Source organism: Talpa occidentalis, unplaced genomic scaffold (genome assembly GCF_014898055.3).
Source record: "Talpa occidentalis isolate TD23 unplaced genomic scaffold, MPIMG_talOcc4v2.1 talOcc4.7, whole genome shotgun sequence".
In the NCBI taxonomy this organism is placed as follows: Eukaryota; Metazoa; Chordata; class Mammalia; order Eulipotyphla; family Talpidae; genus Talpa; species Talpa occidentalis.
In genome coordinates this window covers 88,365,359-88,386,103 of record NW_023605083.1, presented here as the reverse complement: position 1 = coordinate 88,386,103, position 20,745 = coordinate 88,365,359, and the positions used below count along the sequence as shown (strand labels likewise).

General features: G+C 38.6%; 1 protein-coding gene across 2 annotated transcripts in view; it reads left to right on the top strand.

The window, feature by feature from the left end:
* Positions 1-20,745, top strand: part of ANKFY1 (ankyrin repeat and FYVE domain containing 1) — a 72,046-nt gene that overhangs the window by 7,613 nt on the left and 43,688 nt on the right. Inside the window, exons 2-4 of one of the 2 annotated variants that reach the window (XM_037495150.2) lie at positions 6,494-6,686; positions 11,259-11,377; positions 17,622-17,757. In XM_037495150.2, the coding sequence (XP_037351047.1) occupies positions 6,494-6,686; positions 11,259-11,377; positions 17,622-17,757 (448 nt within the window). The other variant, XM_037495151.2, reaches the window with a different exon arrangement.

Below are 20,745 nucleotides of genomic sequence, written 5' to 3'. Positions count from 1 at the left end.
ATGAAGTACACCGCTGAGGGGAGCAGCGGGCGGCAGGAGAGGTCTGTGTGCCATGTGGGATCCTTGCCCGGTGGCAGGGGATCGAGCCAGCGCTGCAGAGGCTGTGGGCATCTTCGCAACCCAGCTCTCAACTGCTGCGCCACTGGGGAGGCCCAGTAGTGGTAAACCTTTAAAACAGACACTGTTTTAAATGATCTAACTTATCTTGACTCAATTATTCCTCAACAACACTCTGAGATACTATTTTTATCCCCATTTTCCTCATGATAAAGTGAAGCACAAAGATGAGTACCTTGCTCAAGGTGACAACTATATAGTAAACGGGTAAGCTGGATTCCAACTCATCAGTGAGACTCCATAGTACATGTTCTTAAGGACTATAAAATGTTGCCTTTTGGGCCTCCCTGGTGGCATAAGATGTTAAGTCTCAGCACTATGAAGCTATCCATAGCCACTGCAGCACAAGTTCAATTCCTGGCAAGGAAGCTAACCCACATGGCGCAGCAGACCTCTCCTGCCTCACCTGCTGCTCCCCTCAGCAGTGTATTTCAGTCAATCTGCCTGTTGTGCTCCCCATTCTGTATCTGGTGAATCCCCACACCTCTGGCCTACACCCCAGCTCTTGTATGCAAAAATAAATCTTTAAAAAAAAAAGTTGCCTTTCTATGAATTACAGTAATAGCTGCCATTTATTGACTATATACTGCAGGGAAGGTAATCTTTTTTTTTTCCTTTTTTTTTATTTTTAAGATTTATTTATTTATACAAGAACTGGGGTACAGGTCATAGGTGCAGGAGGGAGAGAGAATTCACCAGAGACAGAGCGGGGAGCAGAACAGGCAGACAGACCGAAGACACTGCTGAGGGGAGCAGTGGGCGAGACAGGAGAGGTCTGCGCGCCATGTGGGTTTCTCCCTGGCTGGTGGGAATCGAACCCGCGTTGCAGAGGTTGTGGGCTGCTTCACAGTGTGACACTCAATCCACTGTGCCACCAGGGAGGCCCATGGAAGGTAACCTAATGTCTTTAGGTGTGTTTGCATGCTTCATGTTTACAGCCAACTTACAGATGAGGAGAATGAGACACTTGTCTAGGGTGTCGCAACTCTGAAGTGGTAAGGATTTGATCCCAGTCAGTCTAGCTTAAGAGGTTCTGCCCTTCCCCATTGTACTGTGCTGTAGATTTTCTCTCCATTATTTACTGCTCAGAATGATATTTTATACTTATTCCTGTAAGAACTTTACTACTCGGTGATGCTTCAAGAACATATTTGCATTGCTGTTTGCACACGGACAATATTCCCAACATCATAATCTCTGTCATGGATACTCTCCCCATTATACTATGAAATGGGATATTACAATTGCAAGACCACTGATAGATGCTTATAAAGAGCTTGAGTACACTTTTGAACTGGATTTGTCCCTATAAAAGGTGCTGGCAGAGGAGCTTCTGTAGTTTTACAAATAAAAGCCCTAAATCATCCTAAAGCCCTGCTTTTTTCTCTTACCTTTTCTTGGATCATAACCTTTGTGGTTTATGTCATGTGTCATTGTCCAGGCTATAGCTAAAAATTTGTGTTTGGCATTATGGAGAGATTGGGCCATTGCTATAGATTTTAGAATTATGAGTGTTCAACTGATATCTATGGAAATTTACTTGAGAATGTAATTGAACAGAACTTTCAGTGTGTGATTTAGGGCTGGGCTTTACTTCAGAGCAGTCATTCCCATAACTAGGGCTATTTTAAGAGTATACTTTCCCTTATTTTAAGGGTTAGATTAAAAAAAAAAATCAGCAATTCTTTACTAAAGAGAGAGTTGATGGCTAATGTCCTCATAATTTTGTCACGAAAATCAGTATCCAGATTCTTTGTGACCATTAGCTTTATTTTAAATGTGCATTCCATGGAGATACAATTCTCGGTCTACATTTGATGTTGCTTTAGTGCTACATTATATACTTTGGAAGAAATGCAAGTAAGTTAGACTGCTTTTTAAATAAAACTCATAGTGGCAACTCCTAACTTTCCAAAATGCTTAGATGCATAGTAGGTACTTCATATGTGCTTACAGATAGACAGCTTAAGTGAAATGAAAACATGGAATTATTTACTGACCTCTTATCTTGGTGGGTTGAATTCTCAAGGAGCAAAAATACTAGGTTGACTAGAATATGCTGTGATTAAAACCAAGGTTGAAGATTAAAGTTGGGGGCCTCCCTGGTGGCGCAAGGGGTTAAGACGCAGCCTGTGAAGCTTTTGGCAGCCTCTGAAGCATGAGTTTGATCCCTGGCCAGCCACAGAGCAACCCATGCCCGCTGCCCCCCTCAGCATTGTACTTCTGTCAATCTGCCTGTTCTGTTCCTCACTCTGTCTCTAGTGAATCCTCTCAACCCCTTCCCCCCACACCTTTGGCCTGTACCCCTGCTCTTGTATGCATAAATAAATAAATCTTTAAAAAAAAAGATTAAAGTTGGTCTTGTGGACGGATAATCTCTACAATCTACAGCCACATACTCCCCAATGAAGACTTGGAAGCTGTCTTGTGCCAGTGGAATGTATCAGTAACCAGCAGGTTGAATTTAGGAAGATGAGGCCATCTTCTCGTCTTCCTTTTCAGTTGATTTGAGCTGGTGAGTGGCAGGGCTTTTTAATCAGGAGTACTAGGATAGGCTTAGCCTTTAAATTGTTTGTATTTCTCATAGAGCCAAGTACTATATCTGTTCTATAAAACTGCTGACCCAGAGCTTAAAAGACTGAAGCATTTTCCTTCTATTTTGTGGGCTCAGTATGCTACAAACACAGGTTTTATTTAAATCTTTGGAAGTAAAACCCTTTCCTGGTATGTCTGTTTTGTGCTAGCCTAAGCCAGGTGGTCTACTTTCATGTTCTGTTTGTATCTCCTGTCAGAGCCTATCAGATTTTATTGAATTGGTTTAAGTGCTTGACTTCTCTATTACCTTGTAACTTTGTGAAAACATGTGCCAAGATGGTTTTCTTTACTTTTACACTGGCACTGCATAAGTGCTTAATACATTTTTAATGAGTGTCTAGATTGTGCAATTATCTACTGATAAGATAAAAATCTTTGGTCAAATCAATGAAAAAAAATTTCAGTTCACTTGGTCTTCTGTCTAAACAGTACTATTCCCAGAATAGTCTATGTATGAGGACTTTTTCTCTAGGATGGTCATTCCCATACCTGTTCTTGAAAGTAAACAGGTTGTTTTAAAAGTATACTTTTCCTGACCCCACCACAGATCTGTTCAGACTTGGTTTTCTCTCTGTAGTTTATTGCCTAAATGATTTTTATGCTGCCACTTGGGGAATAATGTCATCCTCAGCTGGTGAGCATGGTTTGAAAGGTGAGTTGGACAGACTGCCAGCCTGTGCTTGTCCTATTTTTGCTCCTCAGGTTCATTGTTGAGCTACTAGAGACGGTCTTTTGGGCTCTTTCCCTTCCTCAAAGTTTTGTGTTAAAAAAAAAAAAAACACCTTATATTTAGATATTATAAAATTATTTTCCACACAATTCTAAATGTTTTCCATATCTTTAAAGTTTATATAGAATAACATACACTTGACCTTTAAAAAATGCCAAGTTAAGGACACTGATCGCCTATACAATCAAAAATCCATGTATAGCTTCTGATTTGCTTACAACTTTACTGGTAGCCTGATAATAAGAGTTAATTAGTACACATTTTGTATGTTGTATGTATTTTTTATAAATATGCCAAACATGATGAAAATTTTGTAAGAAAGTGAGGAACTGCTCTTTGCCATTAGTGTCACAGTGTTTTAAGCTGATACTTGCAATACTTGGCTCACTGCAATTGCAAAAGGAGCTGGCTAGAAGATTACTGCAATAGTACAGTATGCAATGGTTATTTTATGCAGTTATGATTTAAATTGAATCTTTACATTTGTCTTGACTCTTGAGTGCGTGCAAATATAAATTTTAACTTTTGATAATAGAATTTTATGTACTTTTATAAGATAGCAAATGAGAAATTAGACTATTTTCTACATGTTTTATGCATTCATGATATACCTAACCTTATATATATACACACACATATATATATTTATATATATATATATATATACACACACACACATATATGGTTCATTTGCAAGTTTTTTCAATTTGTCTCCAAAATTTTTCCCAATAAATTTATTGAAAAAAATCTGCACTTAAGTGAACCCAGAACTGCAGTTCAAATGTTCAGGTATTTGCCTTATAAGTGCACATAGATTTAAGATTTAAACACTACTACTACTACTACTACTACTACTACTACTACTACTACTACTGTAACAAAAATTAATTTTGCAATCCCTCAATCCCATTCCCTAGACTACTTTTTATTGTTTTCTACTTCTGTGTGATAATGCTTATACTACCATTTCTACATTGATTACTGTACACTTTAACTAAAAGTCTTTTTACTATGGTGGATTTGGAGACCTCTTTAACATTTTTTTTAAAGGATAGCCTTACTTTTACCTCTTCCAAATGAATAATAGTGATTTTGAAAGCTTGTTTAGCTTTGCCTTTTGCTTTGGGGGAACTGTCAATGCAGATTTGCATTACGATGTGACTCAGTATTACAAGTAGCTCATTTTGACTCTAGAACCCACTAACAGTATATATCAATTTTTAAAAACTTTAAAACTGAAGTATAAGATACATGCAGAAAAAAGCAAATATGTGTAGAATTCAAATCATCAAAACCAAATGCATAACTAAATTAAATAAAGATTATTGTCATTCCTCCAAAGATAACCATTATAATGACTTCTGACATCCTAGATTAATTTTTGTTACAATTGATGGCAGTTTTTGAACAAAATTTGATACTATTACTTGTATGTCCACTTACATCTTTTGTTACCATACCTAGAATTTAGTGCCAATTTTTCTTTAATGAGGCTCTTTCATTTCTTTCTCTACAGAAAAAAAAAAAAAAATTTTTGTGCATCGTATGAACTTATTTTTTTGTGTTAAATATTTTCCCATCAAGGTATATTATTGTATCACTGTGAAGAACTCTCAAACCATTGGCCTCTGTAAATGTGTCACACTAGAATAAAAGCACAGAGCTATAAATTGTAGATGCTACTCGTGGGATTTTTAAAATAGTAAAAAAATTATGAGGTTTTAATAATATCAGGTATTATTACTTTTTAATACTTTTTTCCTTTAACCAATTTTTTTAAAGCATTATTTGGTTTAAATATCAGTGAAACAATAATTGTAATATTTTGAAAAACACTGATTATAGCAATTCTCATCAGATGTGTAACTCATAAGCACAGCCATCAGTTTGGCAGCTGTAAGCAAATTTTCATCTTGTCAAGTACTTTTCTACTTAATTTTCTCAGTAATACAGATTTACACCTGAGACAGTTTTTTGACTCCCGGCACTTATTTAATATAGATCCTCTAGAAGAGGAGAAAAAAGTGCAGTGTCTGGCACCTAAAAACATTAGGTAAATGTTTGTTAAATTTAGTGAATCAAATTCAGTGATTCTCAACCTATTTAATCTGCCCCAGCACATCTGTGGTTATGACTTGCTTCCTTCTACTGCCTTGTCCCTTTTCTGCAGGAGTGTTGGGTAGTGGTTTAAGATCACAGACTTGAAAATGAGACTGCCTGCTGTTTTTTTAGTTTAATTTATGCATACAAGAGCTGGGGTGCAGGCCAGAGATGGGGGCGGGGTGAGGATTCACCAGTGACAAAGTGGGGAGCAGAACAGGCAGATCTACTGAAATACACTGCTGAGGGGAGCAGTGGGCCAGACAGGAGAGGTCTGCTGTGCCCTAGGTTAGCCCTCTGGCCGGAATTGAACTCAGGCTGCAGTGGCTGCCAGTAGCTTGATAGTGCTGAGACTTAACCCCTGTGCCACCAAGGAGGCCCTGCCTGTTGTTTTATTTTCAAGCTGCATCTCTTACCAGCAGCATAACTTTGGGCAAATTCTTAATCTTTCTGTCCCATTGTCCTCATCTGTAAAGTATGTAGTATAGTACCCATTTCATGGGTTGTCATGAAGAATGCATGAGAGATTTCATGTAAAACTTTAAGGACAGCAGGTGGCATATGAAATATAGTACTACTAGTGGTTTCAAAAAGCCTCTTAGGAGGTATTCTGATATTCTTCTTTCTTTGAGACCTCCTGCCTTTACAGTAAAGGATTTGCAGGACAAGTCCTGTCAGCAGTTTATGTACATCTGTTCATTGTCATGTTGACTATTAAGCTTCAAGGAAGCCTGGACCATATTGATCTTTTTGGCCTAGTGACCTAGTGGCATCCCAGATGCCAAAATCAGCAAAACCATTCTTGGTTCTATGAGAGTATAACTAGGAAATAGAATTAGTCATGTGACTAGTCATTTTGGTTGCCATCCTGTCTGCGGGGTGAGAGAATAGTGAATGCTGTCCGCTTTCCACCTGCCATGGTAAACTTGATTCTCTCTGTTTTCCTTGCAGAGGAGGTGGCCAAATTGGAGAAGCACTTGATGCTTCTCCGACAAGAGTATGTCAAGCTGCAGAAGAAATTGGCGGAGACAGAGAAGAGATGCACTCTTTTGGCTGCACAAGCAAACAAGGAAAACAGCAACGAGTCCTTCATCAGCCGCCTGCTGACGATTGTGGCTGACCTCTATGAGCAGGAGCAGTATAGGTGAGCTTCTAGGTACAACCGGTTTGAGAAGCAAATCATTTTTCTTTATTCGCAGGCCACATTGCCTCTTCTCTTACTGACTCTTTTTCCAGGTTTGTTTCTTATTAATCCGTATATTAGCAAACCGTTAGTCTCTAAAGTATGTGCTTCTTGAGGCAAGATCTCATCTCATGTTCTTGCTTTTCTTCAACACAGAATGTGTATATCATGATGATACATAGCTTTTGTAGACAGGAATTAGTTTATATGTGCAGTAATTCAGAGGTGAGAGATTATTTTCCTTTGGGATAGTCAAAGGGATCTTAGAACTTGTGGGCAGTACAACGTAATGATTAATCTTGGACTTTGGAGCCACACAGCCAGTATTTGAAGCTCAGTTGGTTACTTACGGGCTCTATGACCTGGAGTTACATGATCTCCCTCCCTTTAATACCTACAGAATAGGAAACAGTACTGAGTAAAGGGTAACTCTTTTAATTCCTAATCTATAAAACAGGAGTCATAGTACTACTACTTTCCTTAGGGCTAATGTGGGAATTAAATTAATAAATACATGTTTTAAGCAGTTAGAACAGTATCTGGCACATAGTAAGTGCTTAGTTATTAGCTGTTGTTAGTAAGTAAATTTTGAGGTAAGTATAAAGGCTGGGTAGGATTTAACAAAGACACTGATGTTACTAGAAGGGGGAGTGGCTGAGAACAGGCTGAAACGAACCATGCAGAGGATTTAGAGGACAGTGAAGGGACCATTTTAGATTCATGGCCATGTAGGGAAAGTTAGGCATGGTGGGAAAGTTAGGATGGACTTGATCCTCTAGGAAATATGGACCAGAATGGTTTTGAGTTTAGTGTTTTGAATTGTCATCATCAAAGTGGTGTTTTTAAAGGAAGATTAACTAGTTAACATATCTGTGAAATTATAAAAAGAAGAGAGTAGAAGAACTGCTGTGATTTTGTTGTAAACAGTCCAGACCAGAAATGATAAAAAACTGAATTGCTGTGATTGTAGCACATGTGGAAAAGAAACATGGACATGAATATTCTTAGAATGAAGGACTTGACTACTCAGGAGATGAATGATTGGACTAGATAAAACTTTTAAAAATTTCAGGATAAATTTTAATGTTTAAAATAGATCAAAATCAGAATGATCATCTTAATATCTAAAGACTAGACAATTTTAATACCTAAAAAATAGGAGTAAAGGGTAACTTTTAATTAAATACCTGTAGCTATATGTGAAGTATAGTTCTTTTCTCTTTTTTTTTTTTGTATGGACAAGTGAAAATTTTGTTTGTATTAGCCAGGGAAACCTGACATGTTATAGATCCATCTCTCCCACTCCCCCAGGCTCTTCCCCATTAGAACTGCCATCTTTTACTTTTTCAATTACTTATTATACTGCAGTCCTTCTAGGAAACAATGGGAGTGAGATTGGGCATTTTCCCCTTCTGGCCCTTTTACCTAGTCAGCTGTCCTATGACCTCATGGTTCTACTAGTTCTCTCTTCATCTTCTAAAACCTGTCCTTTAAGGGTGAGTAAATACCTGTGTTATCTACAATTGAGTATCAGGTGGGGCACGCCTGAGATCGGTGCCTTCTTAGAGGACTGAGCTTTTGAGATGGAATAACTGAAACTGAAAGTCATTTCCTAAAGCAAATGCTCTTTTGCCAAGATGAGGGAAAATATTACCTTTGCCCCATAAACATACATTTTATTAAAGAACTTAAGGGCCTCCCTGGTGGCACAGGCGGTTGAGCACAGCGCTGTGAAGCTGTCCGCAGCCTCTGCAGTGCAGGTTTGATCCCGGCCGGCCGGCGAGAATCCCACATGGTGCAGCAGACCTCTCCTGTCGCACCCGCTGCTCCTGTCGGCAGTGTATTTCAGTCAGTCTACCTGTTCTATTCCCTGTTCTATCTCTGGTGAATCCTCTCACCCTCCCACACATTTGGCCTGTACCCTGTTCTTCTATGAATAAATGTATGTATGAATAAATTTAAAAAAAAAAAAAAACAGTTTAAAAAAAAGAACTTAAATAACATTTGTATGTACTTCTCAGTGATTGCCATAACTGATAAGCTGGTGTTCAGATACTCAAATTGAGAAACGAAATGCGGAAGATTTTTGTACATTTCAGAAGGCTTTTGTCCCACAAGATAGTTAAAAATAGTTATATATAGTTATCTACTACATTCCTTCTTTTAGCATACAAGCTTATAATTTTTCCTTTTAAAGTGTTTGATTAAGAAACTAGCAAGAGGACCTCCCTGGTGGTGCAAAGGGTTTAGATGCAACCTATGAAGCTAGCTACAGCCACTGCAGCATGAGTTCCATCCCTGGCCAGAGAGCTGCCCACATGGTGTTGCAGACCTCTCCTGACTCACCTGCTGCTCCCCTCAGCAGTGTATTTCAGTCAGTCTGCCTGTTCTGTTCCCCTCTCTGTCTCTGGTGAATCCTCTCACCCGTCACAGCTCTGGCCTGTGCCCAAGTTCTTGTATGTATAAATAAATCTTTAAAAAAAAAAAAAAAAGAAACTAGCAAGAAACAATGTTTCTTCTCTAATAACAACATTCTGGTATCTGTATTTTAAAAGGAAATATTCTTTAAATGACTAGAATGAAATTTTGGAAATATTACTAGCTTCTTGTTTCCAGAGTCGTCATAGATTTGACTTGTCTAATTTTTCAGTATTGAATAACATTTTTTATGTCTATTATTAGAAATTCTTAATAAAATTCTCATCTTCTATTTGCTATGTTAAACTACAAAAGAGAAAAATTTTTGACCTGACATTTATGAATAGTAGTACTTTTATAGAAACATTCATTTTTATCATTTTGTGGTTAAAAGTCAGATTTGTGACTGGGGAAAATTCATTTATAAGAATTTCACTCTTCCTAAGTAAACTTAGAGTTCAAAAATCATTTGTGCTTTCTAAATAGCCAACTTCCTGATGTCATTAAAATTTTTAAACTTTATCATATGATAAGATTTGTGACTTTTTTTTTTTTTGAAGATTTATCCATTCATTTTATACAAGAACCGGGGTACAGGCCAGATGCGTGGGAGGGTGAGAGGATACACCAGAGACAGAGCAGGGAACAGAACAGGCAGACTGAAGAAATACACTGCTGAGGGGAGCAGCGGGTGAGGCAGGAGAGGTTTGCTGTGCCATGTGGGACCCTCGCCAGCTGGACGGGATCGAACCAGCGCTGCAGAGGCTGCGGGCAGCTTCGCAACCCAGCGCTCAACCGCTGCGCCACCTGGGAGGCCCTAGATAATGCTCTTATGGCTAGAATGTGTATCACACATTACATAAAAGCAGTATTCTGTTTAAGTCTATTTTTTAGTGGATAAGTTAATTCATTTTGTAGTTTCTTTTATTTCCTTCATGTAATAGTTTTTGTGCATTTAATTTTTAAAGACATTCTAACCGTACAAATTATTTTAAAGGGGGGAATGAGAAAAAAGCATAAGTACAGGTAGGGTACTAATAAATAATGACTTTGGATTGCTGCCAACCTATAGCCATATGGTACATGGGTTATATCATGCTGGTGGGTTATCCTTAGAATTTTGGCATCTCTCCAGATGCTTTTCTCCTGTAGCATTGAAATTTAAGAGTTAACATAAATAACTATTTGGAAAACTCTTCAAATAATGGTATGTCATAAAAATGGACATGTTTGGGGAAGAGGAAAGATTTTTCCTATACCATTTCTTTATGAATGGCTGAGTAAAAAGATGGCCAGTAGTAGCTCTCAATGTTTCCGGTGAGAACAGGTGTCTGTTATCTTGGATTTCATTTTCTTGATTGCTTTGCAAAGTTAATCTGTTCATAATTTTTCTGAGTAACTTTGCTTCAAAATTTATATGATGTGGGGGCCTCCCTGGTGGCGCAAGGGGTTAAGACGCAGCCTATGAAGCTATCTGCAGCCCCTACAGCACAAGTTCAATCCCCGGCCAGGGACGTGACCCACATGCACAGCAGACCTCTCCTGACTCACCCACTGCTCCCCTCAGCAGTGTATTTCAGTCATTCTGCCTCTTCTGCTCCCCAGTCTGTCTCTGGTGAATACTTTCATGCCCCCATGCCTCTGGCCTATACCCCAGTTCTGTATACATAAATAAATAAAATCTTTAAAAAAAATTTATATGGTGTGGAACATAAGAGTATAGTAGTTGTAGAATTGTCATCATAATCTTTAAGCTATCTTCTTCTCTTGATGATTTATTCAGCATGAAACTTCTACTTTTTATAGGAATATTAATCCTATTTAACTTGTAGGTTCATTACCATAAGAATCCCATTAGGAGATGTCTTTGGAAGCAGACCATCCCATTTGAACTACAGGCAGAAGATGAGAATAGAAAACATTTCTAACAATATCTCATAAACATTACCTATCAGAATTCAGTGCTAGAATAGAGAAATGATTTTGCTTTTTCTTTTGCTGATGCATGTTCAATCAGTATCCATGTATTGATCAGCCGTGAATCCTAGCGATACCTAGTTATGATGTAGTTATAATATTTTCCTTTTTACATTTGTGAATATTTTTCTTTATCAGTGATCTGAAGATAAAGGTTGGGAGCAAATACATCAGTGCTCACAAGTTTGTCCTGGCAGCCCGCAGTGACAGCTGGAGTCTGGCCAGTTTGTCTTCCACTGAGGAGCTGGACCTGTCAGGTGAGCCTCTGACCAGTTGGGACTCAAAACTGCCAGCAAAAAATTCTTGGCAAAGGTTATGGTGTGTTATTACGAAATTTTTGTGGCTTAATGAAAATAGGGTACTTTTCTTATCAGTTGATGGTCATCATTGATTAAATAATGAATGCATTAGTAGGTTGTATTTTGTGGATACTTCTGTTTAATACCTGGCTAATAAATCATAATTATTTCAGTATTTACAATGTTTTTAACCTTATAAGTAAATATATTTCTGTCTAGGAATATAATAATATGTTGTAAATATGGAATATGTATAGAAAATAATTTTTTCCACTCCAAAAAAATGTCCTCTTAAAAGTACTTAGAACTGGGCCTCCCCTGGTGGTGCAACAGTTAAGCGCTGGGCTGCGAAGCTGTCCGCAGCCTCTGCAGCGCCAGTTCAATCCCCGGCCGCCAGCGACGGTCCCACATGGTGCACAGACCTCTCCTGCCTCTCCCACTGCTCCCCTCAGCATTGTATTTCGTCAATCTGCCTGTTCTGTTCCCCGCTCTGGCTCTGGTGAATCCTCTCACCCTCCCTCGCTTCTGACTGTACCCAGTGCTTGTATAAATAAATAAATCAATCTTGAAAAAACAAAAACAAAAACTTAGAACTGCCTGGTCTGTAAGAACTGAATTCAGAAGTAAGTTACTCCAAAGACTAAGAATATTATTTCTTGAATATAAAGAATGATCATCAGTATTCAGAATTTGAATAGGGGCATTGAATTATTTAATGTTATTATTTATGTCACAATATGTTATGTAGAGTTTGGGAATAAGTGGTGGTAAGTAGATTTAAGAAACATTTTCAAAATTGGCTTCAAAGTTGCATTTTCATTTAGTACTTGCTGAACTACTGTTTTTTAGAAAAACAAACTTTAAACTTAATTTTGTTAATGGTCATGAATTATATATAACATGTAATAAGAAGACTACTGATAGGCTGTGTGAAAATTTTGCTGAGTTGTCTTTGTTCAAAAGGCTTGCCAATTCTAAAGGTACTGTTCTATTTGCCACATGCAGTGTAGGAATACTGAAATGGTGATAACATAGTTCTTGCCACACAGAGCTCATACTCTGTTGGAAAAAATAGCCTAATAGGTCTAATACATATGTAGGAGGTATGGAGGAGACTAAATTAGGCTAATAAGAAAAATGTCAACAGTAGTTACCACCTGAGCAGTGTTGCAAAGGTTAAGTAGGCATTTTTCTCATGGATTTAGGGAAGCAGATGTCTAATGATTTGCTACTGTGAGTGAACTCTGTCCCTTTATAAGCATTTCTAGAATTTAATTTGAGGTTTATAATTCAGAGTTGTAAGCATGTAAGCATGCACATTCATACACATGCACATATGCTTTCATTCCTATTACTAAGACATCTACTTGGTAAACAGTGTTTCTAGAAGGGTGCCTGTCTGTCTGTTGAAATCTGGGCAGAACTTTTTTCTGAAGTCATATATCTTTGATACCAGAACAATGGATAACTTTTAAAACTCATCAGATTGTATGGTGTCTTCACCATACTAATTATATGAGCGCCAGTGCTAATTATATGAGCAGATAGTTTGCAAAGGCTAGGAGAGATATTATAAATGAAGGAAAATATTCAGCTGTGTTAGAAAAATGTTTAGAACAATGTACCATCTTTCGATATCTACATTATCAAAAATTCATGATCCCAGTAGTTGTAAGGTTCATGAAACCGGTAATCTTATTGTTAGTCACATAAATGAGCATAACAGTTTTAGAAAGCAGTTAGGCAGCTGAACTATAAAATAGTCTTACTTTTTTTTTTTTTTTAAACCTCATTATCTAACTTCTGTCAGGTAATCCAGACAGCATAGTTTTATGTATAACACTGTGGCTGGCCCAGGAGTTTGAGGGATATTGGAAATAGACTCTTGTAAACAAATGTATAAATAGCATAAAAGGTATGTTTTCAATGGTTTGACTTTTTCCACACTAATACACTTGATAAAATCATTTAAATCACTAAGTGATGTTTTCTTCAAAATTATTTCATATATAAAACAATTTGAGTCACAGGCATTTTTCAAGGTTCTGGAGATAGATCAGTGAGTAAAATTAAATTCCTGTTTGCATGAAATTTATATTCTTAAATAGATGACTTTTGGCCATGAATTAAGATCAAGCATGTAATTAGAGGATTGGGGCTTTGAGCCAGGTGACAATCAGCCCGACCTGGAGTGTTAGAAAGGGCTGGGAATGAAGTTTAATCAATGTGATTCAATTAGTCGTGCCTATGTAATAGAATCCAGTGAAAACTGTGGATGCTGAAGTTCAGAGGAACATCCCATGTTAGAGAGCCCATTGATGTGCTGGAGGGTGAGGACACAGAAACTGTGTATCTGGGACCTTCTCAGACCACCCGTCATATATCTCTTCCTTTGACTGGTCTTGGCCATGCAAGAACATAGCAAGAAAGCAGCCATCTACAAACCAAGAAGATACACACCAGCAAACAACTTTGAGGGAACCTAGATCTTAGACTTATATCTTCTAGAAATGTGAGAAAATTAATTTCTGTTGTTTAAGCTATTCAGTCATGGTGTTTGTTATAGAAGACCAATGGAGGTTCACAGCTTATTCTTTTTTAGACCCTCAGTTTTCTATTTCTCCAAAGGCAACAATATGAACCTGGAATTAGAAGTCCACAAGCAGAAAAAAAGAGGCTGAGTGAAACAATGTTTTTTTTTTTCTGCTTAAAGGTTCTATACTTCCTTGGAGAAACAGAGCAGCAGGCCTGCCATAGAGATCCTGAGAGTGGCACTGGACTTTGGGTCCCTTTGGCCTGGACTCAAGTTGCTGCCTGTTATCCTGTAATCACATTCCCATCTCCAGCTGCCATCATGGCCACCTGCTGTAGGATGCTTCCACTACCCTCAGGATTCTAACCACATTGGGAGAAAAGGAGATAATTTCAAGGGAAATTCCTTGGGGATAAGGTTAGAAAGTGAAAGTTAGCTGGGCTCAATAAATAATAAGACCTCATCTTCCCATCAGCCAGAGGAAACAGTACATACCCACCAGAGAGTTAGTTACTGGTTAAATTATGTACCTAGGGCCTCCCTGGTGGCGCAGTGAGTTGAGCACGGCTTTGTGAAGCTGTCCGCAGCCTCTGCAGTGTGGGTTCAATTCCCGGCCAGCCAGGGAGATACCCACATGGTGCGGCAGACCTCTCCTGTCTCTCCTGTTGCTCCTGTCAGCAATGTTTTCAGTCTCTGCCTGTTCTGCTCCCCGCTCTGTCTCTGGTGAGTCCTCTCACCCTCCCGCGCCTCTGTCTTGTACCCCAGCTCTTGTATAAATAAATAAATCTTAAAAAATTTTGTGCCCAGGGCCTCCCCTGGTGGCGCAGCAGTTGAGCGCTGGCCTGCAAAGCTGCCCACAGCCTCTGCAGCGCTGGTTCGATCCCCAGCCGCTGGCGAGGGTCTCACATGGCACACAGACCTTTCCTGCCGCACCTGCTGTTCCCCTCAGCAGTGTATTTCGTCAGTCTGCCTGTTCTGCTCCCTGCTCTGGCTCTGGTGAATTCTCTCACCCTCCCGCGCTTCTGACTGTACCCAGTGCTTGTATAAATAAATAAATCTTAAAAAAAAAAAAAGTATGTGCCCCAACCTCCAAATTCATATGTTGAAGGACCTCGTGGCGCAACGGTAGCGCGTCTGACTCCAAATTCATATGTTGAAATCCCAATCCCCAGTACCTCAAAATGTGACTTTGTTTCAAGATAGGGTCTTTACAGAGGTAAAGTGAGGTCATGTTGGAGCTCTAGTCTTATGTGAATAGTATCTTGCAAGAAGGGGAAATTTGGGCACTGAGGCAGATACCGATAGAGAACAGATAACATGAAGTTTGTTTCGGGCAAAGTGATTTGTACTATAGCCCTCTATTCTACTTTAGTCAGATCAGCAGACACTATGAGATGTTCCAATATGTTAGAATGGCCTGTTTGAAGCTAATTTCTTGTTTGCTTTCTCTTTATGGTTCCCTGGCATAAGTTTATGGCGAGTCATTCAGCTGTCTTGGAGTGTGTCTTGGGTTCTTTTTAGGCGTTCCAAAACCCAAAAACTTCCTTCTTCCCTTTTGTTCAGTCTGGTTAGAAAAGTTATCCATTGAAGCAACTTGGGGTGGTTGCACAGTGCAGTGGAAAGAGCATAGGTTCCCAGATATTTTGCTGAGGCACACTAAGGTACTATAGCAAACTTACAAGACATCTGCATGATATTTTAAATTTTCAAGAGGAACAGCAAGACAATATCTGTTGGGAAACATGTGAGCTACTAGCTCAGGGTTGTTCAGTTTCAGTATCAGATCACATTAACTTTTTTTTTTTGATACCCATAATAGTTTTGAAATATATCCATATATATTTGTATTCCTTCCTTCAAAGCTGTCGAATTTCCTTCCTCTTAGTATAGGCTGACTGACCTCGAATGAATGAATGGTGATAGAAGTCATGTTACTTTCAAGATAGGGTCATAGAAGGCCTTGTGACTTCTTCCTTTCTTTCTCTATTTTATTGCTACTTGAGGAGAAGTTAGCTGCTATGTCAGAGGACACTCAAATAGCCTTTGGGCTCCTGCTAACAGCTAACGCTCAAAGCTAATACTTAAAAACGATTCAAGTAGTGCTTTAAAAGTTCTATTTTATCTTATAAAGTATTGCTTTTTTGAAAAAATATTTATGTATACAAGAACTGGGGTACAGGCCAGAGGCATGGGGGGGTGAGAGGATTCACCAGAGACAGAGTGGGGCACAGAACAGGCAGATTGACTGAAATACACTGCTGAGGAGAGCAGCGGGTGAATCAGGAGAGGTCTGCTCCGTCATGTGGGTAGCTCCCTGCTCGGGGATTGAACTCATGTTGCAGTGGCTGCAGAAGCTTCATAGGTTGCGTCTTAACCCCTTGCGCCACCAGGGAGACCCTAAAGTATTGCTTTTTTGGTGTTTTTCACTCTGATCTTTGGTCATGCTAAGTTTGGTGTTAGTTTATTCTAGATTTGGTTTGGGTTGGTAAGTAAAAATTAATAGAAGAATTAGTCTTTTGTCAATTCAGTCTTTTTTTAAAACCTCTATAAATCTTTCTTTGGAATTCCTTTGTTTTTTTTTTTTTGTTCCTTTTGAGTTGATTAATTTATCTTTTATTTTTCTGGTATGTTTAATACTGTGACTTTTCTTTTCTATGTAGATAGACTTAACACACTGTTATTCTAGACAGTTCAGTCACTCTAGACACCCCACCCTGAGTGTGCCCAATCTCATCTGGTGTCATATACTAAGTAGAGCCAGACTTGGTTAGTACTAGTATGGGAGAGAGAGTATTATGTATGAATACACACATACACAAATATATCTAACAGAGAATGAATCATATGATACGTGTGTTTTTAGCCTACTTTTTAAAACCTGCTTTCTGTAACCTACTATAAGTATCTTTCTATGTTTAATATAGGTCTAAATATTTTTAAATGATGCAAAATTGGATTATTGGATTCTTAAGATTTTTTTTTTTTTTTTTTGCGGGACCCTCGCTGGTGGCCGGGGAATGAACCGGCGTCGCAGAGGCTGCGCTCGCAGCCCAGCGCTCAACTGCTGCGCCACCAGGGGAGGCCCTGGATTCTTAAGATTTTTGTTCTACTTTTTCATTATTAAAAATAAAACTGTATTGACTTTCTTAGTATTTCTCTATATTTGCCCAGTTTTCTTAGGATAATCTACATGTGTAATTGCTGTGTGAAAAGTTATGCACTTTCAAGAGTCTTTGCTAATCCGAAGATCAAAAATAAATATTTTAGTTTAAATTTATATTGGGAAGGCTTATTGGCCATTATTATGTATCTTTGTGAAATGCCTATTACCCATTTTTCCTTTGGGTGTCCATCTTTTCGTTTTCATTTGTAAGAGCTTTCCATTACAATGTGAACTGATTATCATATGGTTAAAATATTTTCCTCCAGTTTATTAGGCTTATATCTTTAGTAGGTTAATTTCCCTGCCTACTACCCTTGGAGAACTAACACTTATCTGGAGTCTGTGCTACCCAGACAGCTTAACCCCTATTTTTAATGACTAATATTTCTTTGAGTTGGTTCTATTATAATTTACTTCATTAATCTCAAATTCAGGAATCCTCCGGAAGGCCTAAGTATGTCATCAGTACTTTGTTTTCAGCTTCTCTGCTGTCTTTCTTTAAACAGATGCTAATCCTGAGGTGACAATGACAATGCTTCGCTGGATCTATACGGATGAGTTGGAGTTCAGAGAAGATGATGTGTTCCTGACTGAGTTGATGAAACTAGCTAATCGGTTTCAACTACAGCTCCTTAGGGAGAGGCAAGTCACAGCAGATATATTCAAGCACCTCAGATGGTGGTGGCTGAGCTTTAATTATGCCAAGCTCTGGGAAAACAGCTTCTTCTGCTAATGTAAATAACTTTTGCAAGGTGTTCTTTTAAAGGTGATAGTGGGGAGAGTATTTAATCTCCCTTGCTTTGTACTATCCTGTAAGCTAAATTTTACTGATACTTTTAGGTATCTTTTCTTTTACTTGTTTATTATCTGAGATTATATAATTGTGTGAATTGATAAACTGAATATGAAATAATGTAGTCTGGTGTTGAAACCCTAAACTTTCCCCCTGTACCGTTTCCTTTAACATTTTATTTTACTTTGTGATGTATATACTCAGATGAAGTCTTTGGTCATATTCTCCTTGTTGGAAACACATTAGTGCCTAAATTAAAGTATAAGTGTATGCTTCTGTAAGTTCATACCCAATGTTTCTGAGATCTCATTTTATTTAAGTTACTGCTTTCTAGTTTCCCAAGGAGATAGCCTGCTATGCTTTGTGTATTGCATTTTCTGTTGCTTTCCCAAGTTGGTCTTTAGAATAGTAGAAAAGAAAATGGTCACCAAATGATGTCAGGCAAAATGTCCTTTGGTTTCTGTTAGAAATGTAGCCCTTGCTAGTCAGCTTGGTGGATGGGTTGTGTTTTTATATCATTTAGTGATCTTTTGTATTCTCCCGGGTGTATGAAGGAATGGCTTTTCTCCTGGGTGGGTGAAAAGAAGGTTTCAGCCTTCAAGAGGCACTCCACCTGTTGCTGTGTTGCCAAGAGAGACTTGTTACTTAGAGCTGCCTGCTCTGTTTTCACTGTGAGGCTGCTTTTCCCATGGGGTGGCCCACTAAGCCCCACGTGAGTCAGTATGCAGGTTACTTCTGTCTATCTATAATCGATATGGGTTTGAGCACATTTTAATCCCTAAATCCAATAGCTAAAACAAATAAGATCTAAAGTTTATAGGCATATGTGATATTAGGTCAGCAAGCTAAATTCTCTTTATTCTTTGATTTGTTTGTTTGGGTGAGTTTTTGAACCATCTGAGAGTGAGATGAGGTTGATTTTAATTAGATAGAGTGTAATTTATCTTTTTTTTTTCCAGATTGCCTGAGCTTGTTTTCTGCCATTGACCTTTTCAGACTTGCTTGTAAATTAAATTGCTTTGATAAATATGTTTTGGGGTTGGGGTACTTTAAATGATTGTAATCTGTGTAATAGATTCCTTAATTAAAATGTGGTTGTTTAGTGACTGATTAGGCTCTATAACTACCAACATTACCAGATGCTCTATTTTGTGTGTTGGTTGGGGCATTACGTTGTTATCTGTCATTGCTTTGTTGAGAGCTGGGATGGAAGAGACCCAGGAGTGGATTCAAATGTTGGCTTTGAAAAGGTTGCACAGTGCCCACTGCTGTCAGTAGAAGTTATATTTGTGATAAAAAGTGAACAGGCTCTGCCACAAACATGTGTCATTAAATAGGATGCAGGCGTTGCTCACATTTGATGATTTGGCATGCTCTCTACCAGTCTGATGAAAAGGAGGTTTTCGGTATTAACAGGAAAATGTTCTTTTTTAAATTTTTTTTAATAATTTTTTTTATTTATTTAAAATTTTTTTTTTTTTTAAATTTTCTAGAGGCATGTCTTATTTATTTATTTATTTATTATTTGTTTGTTTGTTTGGTTTATACATGCACTGGGTACAGTCAGAAGCGCGGGAGGGTGAGAGAATTCACCAGAGCCAGAGCGGGGAGCAGAGCAGGCAGAAGGACCGAAGTACACTGCTGAGGGGAGCAGCGGGCGGCAGGAGAGGTCCGCTCGCCATGTGGGACCCTCCTCCGGTGGCCGGGGAGCAGCCGGGGATCGAACCAGCTGCAGAGGCCGCAGGCAGCTTCGCAACCCAGCGCTCAACCGCTGCGCCACCGGGGAGGCCCTTTAAATTTTATTTTTATATTCCCCATACAATTACAACCCCCTTATTTTGACCCCAACCCCTCCTTCCCCCCCCTCACCCCCCCATAGAGTGTCTCTGGTTCATAGTTGTTTGTTGATTTTGATATTTTCTTTCTTGTAGTTATTCTTTTTCCTGGTCCCTTATTTAAGTTTTCTAGATTCCTGCTATGAGTGAGACCATCCGGTATTTTTCTTTTTCTTTCTGGCTTATTTCGCGGAGCATGATCTCTTCCAGCTCCATCCATGTTGCTGCAAATTGCATGTGTTTATCTTTTTTGAATGCTGAGTAATATTCCATGGTGTATATGTACCACATCTTCTTGATCCAGTCATCTATTTTTGGGCATTTGGGTTGTTTCCACAGCTTAGCTATTGTAAATAGTGCTGCTGTAAACATAGGGGTACAGGTGCTCTTTGGAATTGATGTTTCTGTGTCATTTGGGTAAATACCCAGGAGTGGAATTGCTGGATCATATGGAAGCTCTATGTTTAGTAGGTCCAGAAATCTCCACACAGCTCTCCATAGTGGTTGGACCAGTTTGCACTCCTACCAACAGTGCAGGAGAGTTCCTTTTTCTCCACAACCTCGCCAACATTTGTTGTTGCTAGTTTTTTAAATATGTGCCATTCTCACTGGTGTGAGATGGTATCTCATTGTAGTTTTGATTTGCATTTCCCTGATTACAAGTGATGTTGAACATTTTTTCATATGCCTGGTGGCCATTTGTATTTCCTCTTCAGAGAAGTTTCTTTTTAGCTCTTCTGCCCATTTTTTGACTGGATTATTTTCTTTGTTTTTGTTGAGTCTCATCAGCATTTTGTAGATTTTTGTGATCAGTCCTTTATCATTGGTGTTGGGTGCAAAAATTTTCTCCCAGTCGGTAGGGTTTCTCTTTGAAAAACTAAGCTATTTGTAACTCAATCAGTGTTAACCTTCTGTTTTTTATCCTTTGAATAATTTTTCTGTCTCTCATATTTGTACACAAGGAATTGATACCAAAACTAGACAGGAGTTTGTAGTATGCTT